Here is an 11,357-nt window from a genome sequence, read left to right on the forward strand (position 1 = left end):
GGAACACCCTTTCCTGGAAGAGTATTCCGGGGCCTACAGGTGACACCAGGAGGCATCTTCTTGGACGGGGGGTGCTCCCCAGGGACAAGGCACAGGAAGGACAGGTCATGTAATAAACAGCTGCCTTGGCTTGCTGCCAGTGGGCGCTGGCTGGTGCCAGGCCCCGAGCCAGGTCTCTAACCACGTGGCCGTGTTCGCTCCCCGGGGACCTGTGGGGTGTTTTGCTGAGGGGTTTGAATGCCCCCAGCTACCCTCCCTGGCCTCCTGCACTAGTGGTGATACTTGTGGGCCTATCCACCCCACCACCGTGTGTGTGTGGACCCCAGGAGGCCCCTCAAAGGCTTTTCCCTCAGTGTCCCTGCCAACTTAGCGTGTGTGAAATGGAGTCCCTCAGCCTGTGGTCTTTCTGCCAAGGACACCTCGGAGGTGGGAGTGTGCTTAAAAGGCCACATGCTAGAGCTCGGTTGGGGGCCCTGGAGGTCGAGGCTCTGGGGGCAGGGAAATGAGTGGGGGTGGAGGAGGAGCAGATGGGTGGAGGCATGCTGGCTGGGAGTGGAGCCATCCCTTCCCTAGCTTGGGTCCAAGTGTCGCATTTGGAGATTTTATCTAATGGGTGAGGACTCTGCGGTCATAAAGGGGGTCTCAGAACAGGGGGAAGGGGCAGACATGGGGTAGAGGGATGCTAGCTAGTGGGGAGGTCCTCCCTGTTGGCCTGGCCCAGCTCTCAGGTGGGCACGGGCCCTCCGGTCTGAGCCCAGCCCCAGCTGTGCTGCCTCCTCCCTGTCCTAGGCGCTGGGGGTCTTCACCAGGGCTGTGTGGCTGCGCACAAGTGGTGGGAGACCCCTCGCCTCTGGTACGGTGAGGGCAGCGAGCATCTCGGTGGAACGGGTGCAACCGCTGGTTCGTCATGTGCTCTGCACACGTGCCCTCTGCACACATACATTAGTGCACATCACTAGTTCAGTCAGTGTTGGCAACTCCATGGGGCAAGTTTTATGACCCTGCATTTACCTCCTTTCAGAGACTGGCCTTATTCCAATTTTTAGGCTTTTAGTTTTATCAGAATTTTGGTTTAGTAGACACTGAGTGAGTGTGCGCTCTGAGCACTTTTATGCGTACTGAGCACGAATGCTAATCCCCAAATCCTTGATACCCAGTCCGTGTTCCCCTTAACATCTCAGGATATTCTAGGTGGGTTATGGACTCAGGAGGGGAAGGCAGAGTGTATCTGCTGCATCTGTCTGCCTGACCTGTCCCTTAAGTCTTACCACCCCTGCCCCTTTTATGTATTGAAGACCCCTGGGTGCTTCAAGACGGAGTTCCCCGCATTCTGGATTTGGCTGGTCACTTCCTTCTGTCAACAGGCTCCTCCGTGCCCTGCATTTCTGTAAGCTGAAGCGAGGTACGCAGGCTGGATGGCATGTAAAATGATTGCTCTGGCTGCCATGCTGGAACAGGCTGTCGGCAGATTGAGGGTAGGAGCAGAGAGACCTATTCGGGCTACCTCGGTGAACCATAGGAAGAGGACGCCGGGTGGGGGGCACGCGAGGAGCTCTATGTAGACTGTGGAATTTGAGGGGTTGAGTGGGAAGATGAGTCTAAAGTGTGGATTTGGGAGGGTCACAGGAGCTGGAGATGAGACTGGGAAGCCATCTAGATATTGATAGTTTTCACATATCGATAAGGGAGGAGGGTGGCCCGATCCCTGGGCACTGCAGTCAAGGAGGGAAGGAGGTAGGGAAAAAAGGGACTGAGCAGTGGAAAGTGAGGTCAGAGAAAGAGCAAGCAGGGGGAGGACCTGGGGATGAGGGCTGCGGAAGTGTCCAGGAAGAGGTGGAGGTAGTTCAGAGAGTGGACCACCTTCGTCTTCTCCCACCCCCACCTACAGACAACCATTTTCACTTCTTTAGCTGACGCTTTGTATTTCCAAGTAGCACGCGTACACGGTTCCTTCTTGGTTTTCCTATTTCGTTCTCCTCTTCCCCGCTGCCACAATACACATACGTTCTCCCCATCCACCGTGCTCCCTAGACAGTTCTCTCTTTCTCTCCTGACTTTGGTCACGTCATGTTGAGTATTTACATTATGACGTCTGTGTTTGTGTTCAGAGCTGAACCATGTGGTAAATTGTGATTGTTTTTCTTTTCTGCCCAACTTTTTGTTTTCCTTGAAGTTACTAATGGCCTTCTTTTTTCATTTGCTTAGCTTTCTATGTACTAACACTAATTAAGTCTTGAACTGTCCACCAGGTCATCTAAATTTCCCTCTCTCTGGTCTCCTTGAGGGTGTCTGTCCTGGAACTTTCTGCCGTGCTTGAGGTCCCCTCACCCCAGTGATGTGCTCTGCCTGGCGCACAGCTGCCATCCTGGGGATGGCCTCTCAACTCTCCTAGGTTTGATCCCTGTTTATTGTGTAGTCCGGGTTTTCCTCTTTCTCACTGTTCACACTCATTTTAGTAGCGCATGTTACACACACATGCATGTGGGCACAGGCAAGGGAGTACCTGTGTGCTTTGGGGGAAGGGCCTAAGGTGAAGGACTGCAATGGAGATGCGGAAGAGGCAGAGGGCCTGGAGTGTGCATTTTCCTGGACACACAGATGTGTGGGTGCTGGGCTGTGAGAAAGTGGCTTCTCCCACCACACCCCCTCCTCTCCACCTGCAGGGCTCCCTGGTCAGAAGTCAGTGTTTATTGGCTGGGCAAGTCCAGCCCCTGGCAAGCCTCTGCCTCCACCCTCAGCTCTACCGGTCTGCTCCAGTTCTCTTGGGGACAGGGACAAAGGTGAAGGAGGAGAAGGGCAGAGGGAGTCAGGATGGGGGTGCTGTCAGGCCACTAGGTGAGTGGCTCACCCCCCAAGGCGGTCACCAACCCTGAGCTCAGCTGGCGTGAAGGAGAACTTATGCTCTCCCTGTACTAACTTGTGCCCCACATAGGCTTCCAGGCCTCAAGGGCTGGCGGGGGTGCCCTGTGGGCAGGGGCTCGGGAGGGCCTGGGAAAAGAGGTAGCCTGAAGCCTCAAGGTCAGGGGCCTCAGTCTTTCCTATGCCTGGCTGGCACTGCCCACCAGTCCTGCAGAGGTGCGGCCGACTGCGCCGCCTCCCTGCTCGGCACACTTCCTCCGTCACTGTGACACTGGCCACCCACCTGGACCACAAGAGAGCTCAGCCTCCCCTAACCAGCCTCCCCCTTCTTCCTCCCCACCCCTCTCACTTCCCTCTGTGCCACGTCCAGGCCTGCAGTGGGTGTGGGCAGCACAGGGTGAAGGCCCCCTCAGGAGGGCCCCAGTGCCTGGCGGGTGAGTAATTTTATTTACCTTTCCTGAGAGGCCTTCTGTCCTCTCATTTTCTCCAATTAGCCTGGCTCTGCCTGAGCGACTCCAGCCCACGTGGCCTGTGGAGGCTGTGGGCACCCCACGCCCCAGAGCTCGGTGGGTGCCTCCCACCAGCTCCTTGAAGCAGGGACACCTGGCAGGCCAGTGTAACTTGTGCTCTGTTCTGGCTCCTTCCTCCTCCCCCGACACACACCCCAACAGGCATCACAGCACCGGCTCCAGGGACACTCTAGAGGGGTGACCACAGCCCCCACACCAGTCCCTGCTCCTACACTTAGCTCCATCCTCTGCATCGGACACACCATCCCTGCGATGGCGGCTTGGACCTCAGGGCGCGTCCCCGAACACTTGGGTTCCCCGCCCCAGTGCACTGCCTGGTTCTTCCTAAACAGGACACTCCACTCTTTCCCGGAGAGCAGCAGCCCCCGCCGCCTGCCAGGCAGGGTGCCCACCCACACGCCGTGGACAGTGTCCTTCTGTGCTGCCACACACCGGAGTGGAGTGGAGCGGGCCGGGCCTCTCTGCTTAGTGATCATGTCAGGACCGTGCAGAGGTCTTGGGAAAACTGCTGCTGCCATCACTCAGATCATTTCAATTTGGGGGGTTGGTTTCCCCCCATTTGATCTGCTACACAGTCTGCAAGTGGTTGTGGCTGGAGCCAGGATTGGGTAGAGGCCGGGAGAAGACATCCAGTTCCAGATCGTCCGGCGATGCCCTTATTGGGCCTGAGTCCAGCCCTGGCTGTGGCTCCAGGAGAGAGCCAGATGTATTCACGCGGGGCTGCTGGAAAGACTGCGGTGCTGCTGGCTTCCCTCAGCCATCACCCACCCCATTCACATCCCTGTGCTGGCAGAGGGTGACCCTCTTGGGGGTTGGGAGCCCAAACAACTGGGGGACTATCCACTCTGGCCCAGGGTGTGCTGAGCCCCACTTATGCCAGCATGGGGGGGGGTGACCAGAAACTGTGCCAGCGGGGCTGGGGAGGAGCACTGCCGGCCACCACTCATGCTTGGGGACCCTCTCGGGGGTTCCGGCTCCAATTCGTCTGTAAAATGGGCACTCCCAGAGGGAGCACACCAGCTCTGGGCCCATCCAAGCCTACTCCCTTGCCATGGGGAGGCCCTGGCCCAGCCTGTACCTCTTCTTCAGCTCAGCGCTCCAGGGTGTGCAAGGCAGCCACTACTCAAACTCTTTATTGTGGGACAGTACACATTTCCTGAAACACTGGGCTCGCCGCGTGCACCCCATCCCTCGCCACAGCACAGAGCAGGTGTAGAGAAGGGAGCCTCTCCCCCTCAGACCACCACACTGTGCGGGACAGGGGACGGGGAAGCCTCTGTCGGGCGTCCGGTTCCGGGCTGTCCAGCAGTGCCCTCTCTCAGCACCTGAGTCCAGCCCCAGCCAGAGCCGCGGGGGGTCCCGGGGCTTTAGAAGGGGCTCTCAGCCAACCCAGGGAGGCTGCCGACCAGGCAGCTGTCTGCAGAGGGGTCCCGGCCGGCCCCGTTGCTGCTGCCGCCACCCCTGGAGAGCAGAAGCTTCTGGCTGGGAGGGCCGCCGGTGGGCCGGGCTGAGGCCGTGTGCCCGCTGGTGCGGCGCCCCTCCTGCAGTGAGTTCCCCGCGCGCCAGCGGCGCCAGCTCCGCAGCAGCTCCGACTGCACCTGGGGCGGGGGCGGGGGGCGGGGGCTTGGGCCGGTCCCACCCACCCAGGGTCCCCTGCCTCCCAGCCCTGAAGGGCCACAAGGTGCCCTGGGTGTAGAGCAAGGCAGGCTCCGGCATGGAGCACCGGGGTCTTCGGTGCCTGGGCTCCCTTCACCGTGTGCTCCCTGAGAACCAGCCTAAGGCTGACCATCGCAGGGGTCCAGCACCCAGCATCGTGGTGACCACGGCCAATAAACGCAGGTGGATGTGAAGGGCTCCTCCCCCTGCACGGGTGAGGCCAGGGAGCCTATGATCCCTCTGACCCCAGCTGCACACCTGGTCCCAGACCTCCCCACGTACCTCCTTGTTGAGGAAACAGTACAGAACAGCCACCAGCAGGCCCTGCAGAGAGGGGTGGTCAGGGCGGCAGCCAGGCCTGGGGGGGAGCAGGTGGTTCTAGGGGGCAGGGCGGCACCTGGAAGGAGCTGAGGAAGAGGTCGAAGAAGAGCTTGGCAGAGCGCAGGGTCCCCTGGGCATGCTCGTCTGTCACGAAGGCAAACGCCACCTCGTGGACCCCCAGCAGCGGGATGAGGGTCAGCGTGGACTTCGCCAGCCTGTGGGTGGGAGCCTCAGCCGCCAGGCCTCGCGCTGCCCACGGGGCCCCAGTGTCCCCCCCCCCCCCCGGGCCCTGCCCGGGTCTGTGCGCAGCCACACCCACCGGAACTTGTAGTCGGTGTAGCGCATCTGGCGGGCCCGCAGCTTGGCCGCGAGGATGAGAAGGACGCGGATGAAGATGCAGAAGTTGATCTGTATGTGCAGGGCACGGCTCAGGGCAACCCCGGACCCCCACTCGACCCTCCTGTGACTGGGCTGCGCGGCCACACGGGCCTGGCTCACGTGGCCCCGGGGCTGCTGGGCACCCAGCCAGGGATGGGCAGCCGAGCCCGAGGCCCAGGGCGGCGGCCAGTGTCCTGGCTGAGTGCCAGGGCCTCCCCGTCTGCCCAGGCGGGATGTCATCTGTCTCCGCAGGCCCCCCGCCCAACAAGGAAGGGGGGCCGGGGGCAGGGCAGACCCCCTGCCAGCCTCCCTACCCCTCTCCGTGGGGCCAGCAGGTGCCTCGCTTCCTTACCAGGATCGCCAGGAAGACGGGGAAGCGCAGGATCCACCAGAAACCCATGTTGTCATTGCTGGTCCAGCACCTGCAGGGGGGGGGGGGCAGCTCACGTCCCGCCACCCCCAGCCTCCCACCCTCTAACGTCATGGGGATCTTGGAAAGGAAGGGAGATGGTCATAAATGACCCCCAGGGCAGTCTTGCTTCCCCCCCCACCAGTGCTGTCCGGCTGCACCCCACAGACCCTACCCAGCACCTTGTGGCCCGGGGGACGGGGGCGGGGCGGGGCGAGCCTCGGGTCCATCCTGCGGTCGGCTCCTACTCACTGGATGTTCTCAAACAGACACTTGACCACGGCCCAGGGGATGACGAAGAACACGGGGGCACCTGCGGGGAGAGCGCAGCTGCGGTCCGGTGGCCCCCGCCCGCCCGCCCCCCACCGCGCCCGCCGACTCACCCCAGCCGATGGCCACGTAGAGGGCGAAGCAGCTCCTCTCCGGGAAGGCGGCGAGGCCCAGCAGGCCGTGCAGGTACACGCCCTCCACCAGCAGCCAGCAGTAGTTGGCCACGACGCCATACTGCATGAACACGGCGGCCACCCGGCAGCCGGCCACCGCCTGCCGCAGGGGCAGCGTGAGCTCAGCTCACACGGCCGCCCGCCGCCCTGGGGCCGGGGTCCGGAGGCCAGGGGTGGGTGCTCACCCCGTCACTCAGCCAGACGCTCATGCTGAGGTCGTCCCCGACCTTCTGGCTGTAGCGCGTCTCGAGCAGCACGTCGATGACCAGCACGGAACTGGCCCTGAGCACGAAGGACGCGAACAGGTTGGCGTGGATGTAGTTTCGGGTGCAGTGCAGCTTGCTGTGGGGACACGGAGTCAGGGCCTGCCTGCCGCCCTGCCCGCCACGGGGGCCCGTGCGGGGGTGGGCGGGCATACCTGAGGCCCAGCAGGATGGCTAAGGCCAGGAGCAGGGCCCCCAGGGAGAGCGAGTACCCCACCGTGTACATCACCCGGAAGCCGCTGTACAGCTTGGCCACCTCCTTCTGCAAAGTGCCGGGCCGTTCAGGGCGGGGAGCCCCTGCACCCGTCCCCCAGCCCCCGGCTCCTGCTGCCCCTGCTGCAGGCTCACCTGGACCTCGATCTCGTGGTCGTCCATCTGGCACTGTGAAGCGTTGCGCCACGACTGCCCGCCGGGCCCGCGCACCCACTGCCCGTCCGGCCCACACTTCTTGAAGACAAGGCGGTGCTGCACTGGACGGCCAGGCTCTGGTCGGCACCCAACCCGCAGCCCGGGCCCCCCCGCCACCCCCCACGTCCCCTCTGTGGTTACCTTTGTGGTGCCAAGGCAAGTACCAGGGGCAGGACGTGTTGGCCGTGGTGTTGGGAGGGGTGTCTGGCCAACAGGAGTACTTGTCGAAGGTTCTGTTACAGACTAGCTCTGTAAGGCAGGGCAGGGCTGGGCTCCTCTGAGAAGCCCCCGAGCATCGTCCTCTGCTCCCCAGCATGTACTCACCCCCAGATCTCCCCGGATGCCCCCGACCACCTCCCCTTGCACACCTCAGGTCTCCAGCGTGCCCCAAACCCACCTGGGCTCGTCCCTGCTCCCAGTGCCCCCCTTGCAGTGCCCCCTTCTCTGGGCATGGAACCCCTATCAGGTGGCTTCCGTCCACGGTCCAGCGCAAACTCTGTGACTCAAACCCCCTCCTTCCGTCTGCCCCGCACAGGCCCTCTGTCGATCGGACAATGGCCCTCGGCCTCCTGGCTGCTACTCCTACCCTAGTCTCTTGCTGCACCCTAAGTGGTCCTCAGAACTTGTACAGAAGGGGGTGCCCCTGTCCCTGCTTGAGCCCTCCCCATGATGGCGCATCTCCCTCCCCTGCCCAGGCCTTGTGTGGTCTGGTCACTTCCGTGGGCTGTGACTTTCTGCCCACTGGCCTGGAGTTCCACGGGAGCAAACACAGTGCCCCTGAGACCAGCAGTGTGTGGGGGGGCAAAGCACCCAGTTCTGAGGCGATTCTACCATTTCTGTTCTATCCTGGTATGTGGCCTCGGAGAAGTCCCTGACTGGCCTCTTCGTGGCTCCCCCATAAATGGGGAGGGGTAGGGATGGGTGGGGGACAGGGCCTTGCCGGGACGTGAGCTCGGTGGTTGCTGGCCAGCCGAGCCCTGGACTTGGGCGGGCGGCTGGGGGCTCACCAGTGGGGGGGGGCAGCAGGCTCAAGTTGTAGAGACACTGGTCACCATAGAGTTTCCACCTCTCAAACAGGAAGTCCATCACCTGGGCAGAAGGGGCCTGCAGCTGGGGGACAGATGAAGGGACAGGTGGGACAGAGCCGCATCAGCAGGAGGGGCTGGAGGGGGACCGGGCAGGCACGCTCACCTGGCAGGCCAGCAGCAGCAGCAGCAGGACGTGGCGGGGGCGGGGGCGGTGTGGCCGGGTGGGGGGCATGCCTCTGAGCAGCCACCCCCCACATCTGGCTGGGGCTACACAGCTGGGGCGAAGGGGTCCTTGTGGGCACACACACTCCTCTGGGGACTTCCGGTCAGACCACAGGGTCTGTGGAGGGACCCCCCACAAGTGAGGAGGCCCAGCCGGGCTCTGCTGCTTCCCTAAAACCGCTCCCCGGGGCCTCCGGTCCTATTGAGGAAGTGGGAGCTGGGAGGGAGAAGACACCAGAAGTAGCCGCTCTTTGCCAGTGACGGGGCTCGGGTCTGGCCCTGTGCTGGGGGGTGCGGCCCAGGGTCCTGGAGCCCACGCGTCTCCCCCCGGGCGGAGCTGGGTTTCCCATGGCTGGCGTGGCTGTCTCTCTCGCAGCTCCGACAGCCGCAGAGCCCCACACCTATGTGCTGGTTGCACTGACCAGCCTTACGCTCCCTAGCTACCCACCTCCTCCCTCCAGCCCTTGCCATCCCCCCCACCTATTCTTAGCCCCTGGGAAAGGCAGCTTGCCAGGCCAGGGCGGAATGCCAGCGCCATCCATCACAGTGCTGTGGTTATCAAGGTGGCCCCAGGCCAGCTCCCAGCCTTGCCCAGGGGACCAGGAGTGCAGGGCCCGTGCTCAGGATGGTCCCCATCAGACGCAGCCCCCTTCCCAGGGCCGGGGTATCTAAGTGCACCCTCTGGGCCCCACGCAAGGCTCAGGCCTGGTTTCCTGGGTCCCCCTGGGGCACGTTCCTTTGACAGCATTAATGCGGGCTGCCAGGGGCCCAGGCGTGGGACCCCTGCTCTGGCCGTGCCAGTGAGAGGGCTGCCCTGGGCTTGGCCCAAGTCTGAGTGGAGATCAAGGGCAGCAGAGAGGGGCCCCTAAGGGCCTGGGTGTGGGCCCCGTAGGAGTGACTTGTGTGAGCCCTCCAGGCCTGTGGATAGGCCCTTCTCTGGGCGCCCTGGCAAGCAGTGAGCAAGGGAGGGATGGAGGTATGGATGGATGGACGGATGGACGGACAGATGGACAACCAGTAGGCCGGAAGACAGTGAGTGGCCAGGGGTAAGGGGGGGCAGTATGGGGTGTGGGCAGGTGGAGGGTTTCAGCCTCCTCCCATCAGAGTCCAGCTGGGCCCTTGTGGGGCCAGCTCAACCTAGGGCTCCCCTGAGATTCACTCGTCACCCGTAAGGGGACCCTGAGACACAACCATGCAGGGTGAGCTCAGTGATCCAGGCGGGCACCTAGGTCACAGCCTGTCGTGGGGTTCCTGACCCGGCCCTTGGTCATGGGTGCGGGCCAGGCCTGGCGGAGGCCTCACCCAACAGTCACTGGTCCCCAGGCCCTGGGCCAGGTGAGGAATCACCCCGGCTGCGGGCTCAGGAGAGGAGGAGCCACAGTACGGAGGACTCTTCTGGCAGGAGTCAGGCAGGTGGAGAATGAGGGGTGGTTCAGCTCTCTCCAGTTCTGGGGTCACCCAAGGGGATTTATCTCCTGATTCTCATCAGACAGCCCTGTCTGCTGCCCTGCCCCTTGCCCAGCCAGGCCACTGAGCTGGGCGGGTAAGGAACAGCCAGGAAACAGCCTCTTGCGCGCTCTGCCCAAGTGCTGCAGGAAGAGGAGAGGTGGGCGGGCAGGCTCAGGGGCGCAGGGGGGCTGAGAGGCAAGAGGCTCTGGGGGCAAGGAGGGGGACAGTGGCAACAGCTGGCTGGGGACATGGGGAGGAAGGACACGGCCCAGTAAGATGTTCCCTGCCCAGGTGCCCTGCAGGGACTGACCAGCGAGGAGCTCCAGGACCACATGGCCGCCCCTCCGCTAATCTTTTGGAAAAGCCCGAGCCCACCTTGCTGACTTTGGGCTGTGCAAGGCTGAGGGCCTCGGGGTTCAGCCTGTGGTACCGGATGTGAGGCTGGTCCTCCAGGAGCGGGCGCACGTGCCGGCCCCTTTCTGGTCCTGGGACCAAGGGTACATGATTTCACTTTTCAGAGCCTGCGTTCCTCCTACTTGTCGGGGGTGGGGGGTCCCTGCTTCCTTATCATGAGGAGGCAATGAGCTTGGCCACCTGAAGAGGAGGGTGGACTGTTTTCCAGGCGCCTCCTTTCTCTGAGCCCCGGATGAGCCAGTAAACCCGGGCGCTGCGGCGGTCAGAGGCACGGGCGCGCGCTCCCACTCCCGCTCCTGGGGGCCTCCCGCCTGCCGCCCCTGCGCCCCAGAGCTCCAGCGTTTCCACCTTATTACCCTTGCTGGAGCCAGTGCGGTGGGGCGTGGCCTGCGGGACCCGAGCCTCCTTCCTTCATGGACGACGTGCCAGTTCCCTCCCAGGTCCTGGACTGTCCCAACACAAAGAGCAGCTCAGTGTTGGACATGTGCGCAGGGGTTCCGGTGGAGAGACAGAGTCAGGGGTCTCCGGGCTAGGAACCCCAGCCCCAGCTCACCTCCTGCCCCCTCTTTCCCAGCCCCTCCACCCTGCCCCCAGGGCTCCACCCCCCACCCCCCCAGATGCTGGGCTGGCTGGCAGGCAGTTGCCTAGCCCCAAGCCGGGTGAACACGCCACGCGTAGGTGCCCAGAGCCCCGCCGGTGTCCCACCAGTTTCCACTGGGGATCGCTGAGGGACTCCCAGACCTGGAGCTGGAGGAGGGGCCCCCAGAATGGCTGGACGGCCCATCAAACAGGCAAGGCTGCAGTGCTTACCCCCTGCTCGCCCCAAGATCTGAATGGGTGGGGTTGAGGGTTCCCAGCCTCAGATGGGTCTGAGCTGGGGCGGGGGGGCGGTTTTTGTGAAAACAGAGCAAGTAGCAGGAAGGTCATGGCCCCAGGGCAGGATCAGGGGCCAAAGGCTGTTGACAGAGACTGGTTCC

At 63.2% G+C, this 11,357-nt stretch overlaps 1 protein-coding gene across 1 annotated transcript; it reads right to left on the reverse strand.

Annotated features, from left to right (window-relative positions):
• Window positions 1–4,506: 4,506 nt before the first annotated feature.
• On the reverse strand, window positions 4,507–10,383 carry GCGR (glucagon receptor). The gene is made up of 13 exons (XM_045774987.2): window positions 8,459–10,383; window positions 8,275–8,377; window positions 7,409–7,516; window positions 7,208–7,329; window positions 7,015–7,121; window positions 6,782–6,938; window positions 6,537–6,696; window positions 6,406–6,466; window positions 6,097–6,166; window positions 5,686–5,774; window positions 5,443–5,581; window positions 5,328–5,369; window positions 4,507–4,987 (listed from the first exon to the last, which is right to left on the reverse strand). The coding sequence occupies exons 1-13, from the start codon at window positions 8,525–8,527 to the stop codon at window positions 4,757–4,759; spliced, it is 1,458 nt and encodes a 485-aa protein (XP_045630943.2). The 5' UTR covers window positions 8,528–10,383; the 3' UTR covers window positions 4,507–4,756.
• Between the last annotated feature and the right edge of the window lie 974 nt (window positions 10,384–11,357).

The sequence above is a fragment of the Ursus americanus genome, chromosome 23, assembly GCF_024610735.1.
Source record: "Ursus americanus isolate L20-20 chromosome 23, mUrsAme1.1.p, whole genome shotgun sequence".
Classification (NCBI taxonomy): domain Eukaryota; kingdom Metazoa; phylum Chordata; class Mammalia; order Carnivora; family Ursidae; genus Ursus; species Ursus americanus.

Coding starts and splice junctions, on each gene's coding strand:
- GCGR (XM_045774987.2), bottom strand. CDS start 8,527: ATGCCCCCCACCCGGCCACACCGCCCCCGCCCCCGCCACGTCCTGCTG. Junction 7,122..7,207: donor ACCACGAGATCGAGGTCCAG/GTGAGCCTGCAG, acceptor GGCACTTTGCAG/AAGGAGGTGGCCAAGCTGTA. Junction 6,167..6,405: donor TGTCTGTTTGAGAACATCCA/GTGAGTAGGAGC, acceptor CCCCCCCTGCAG/GTGCTGGACCAGCAATGACA.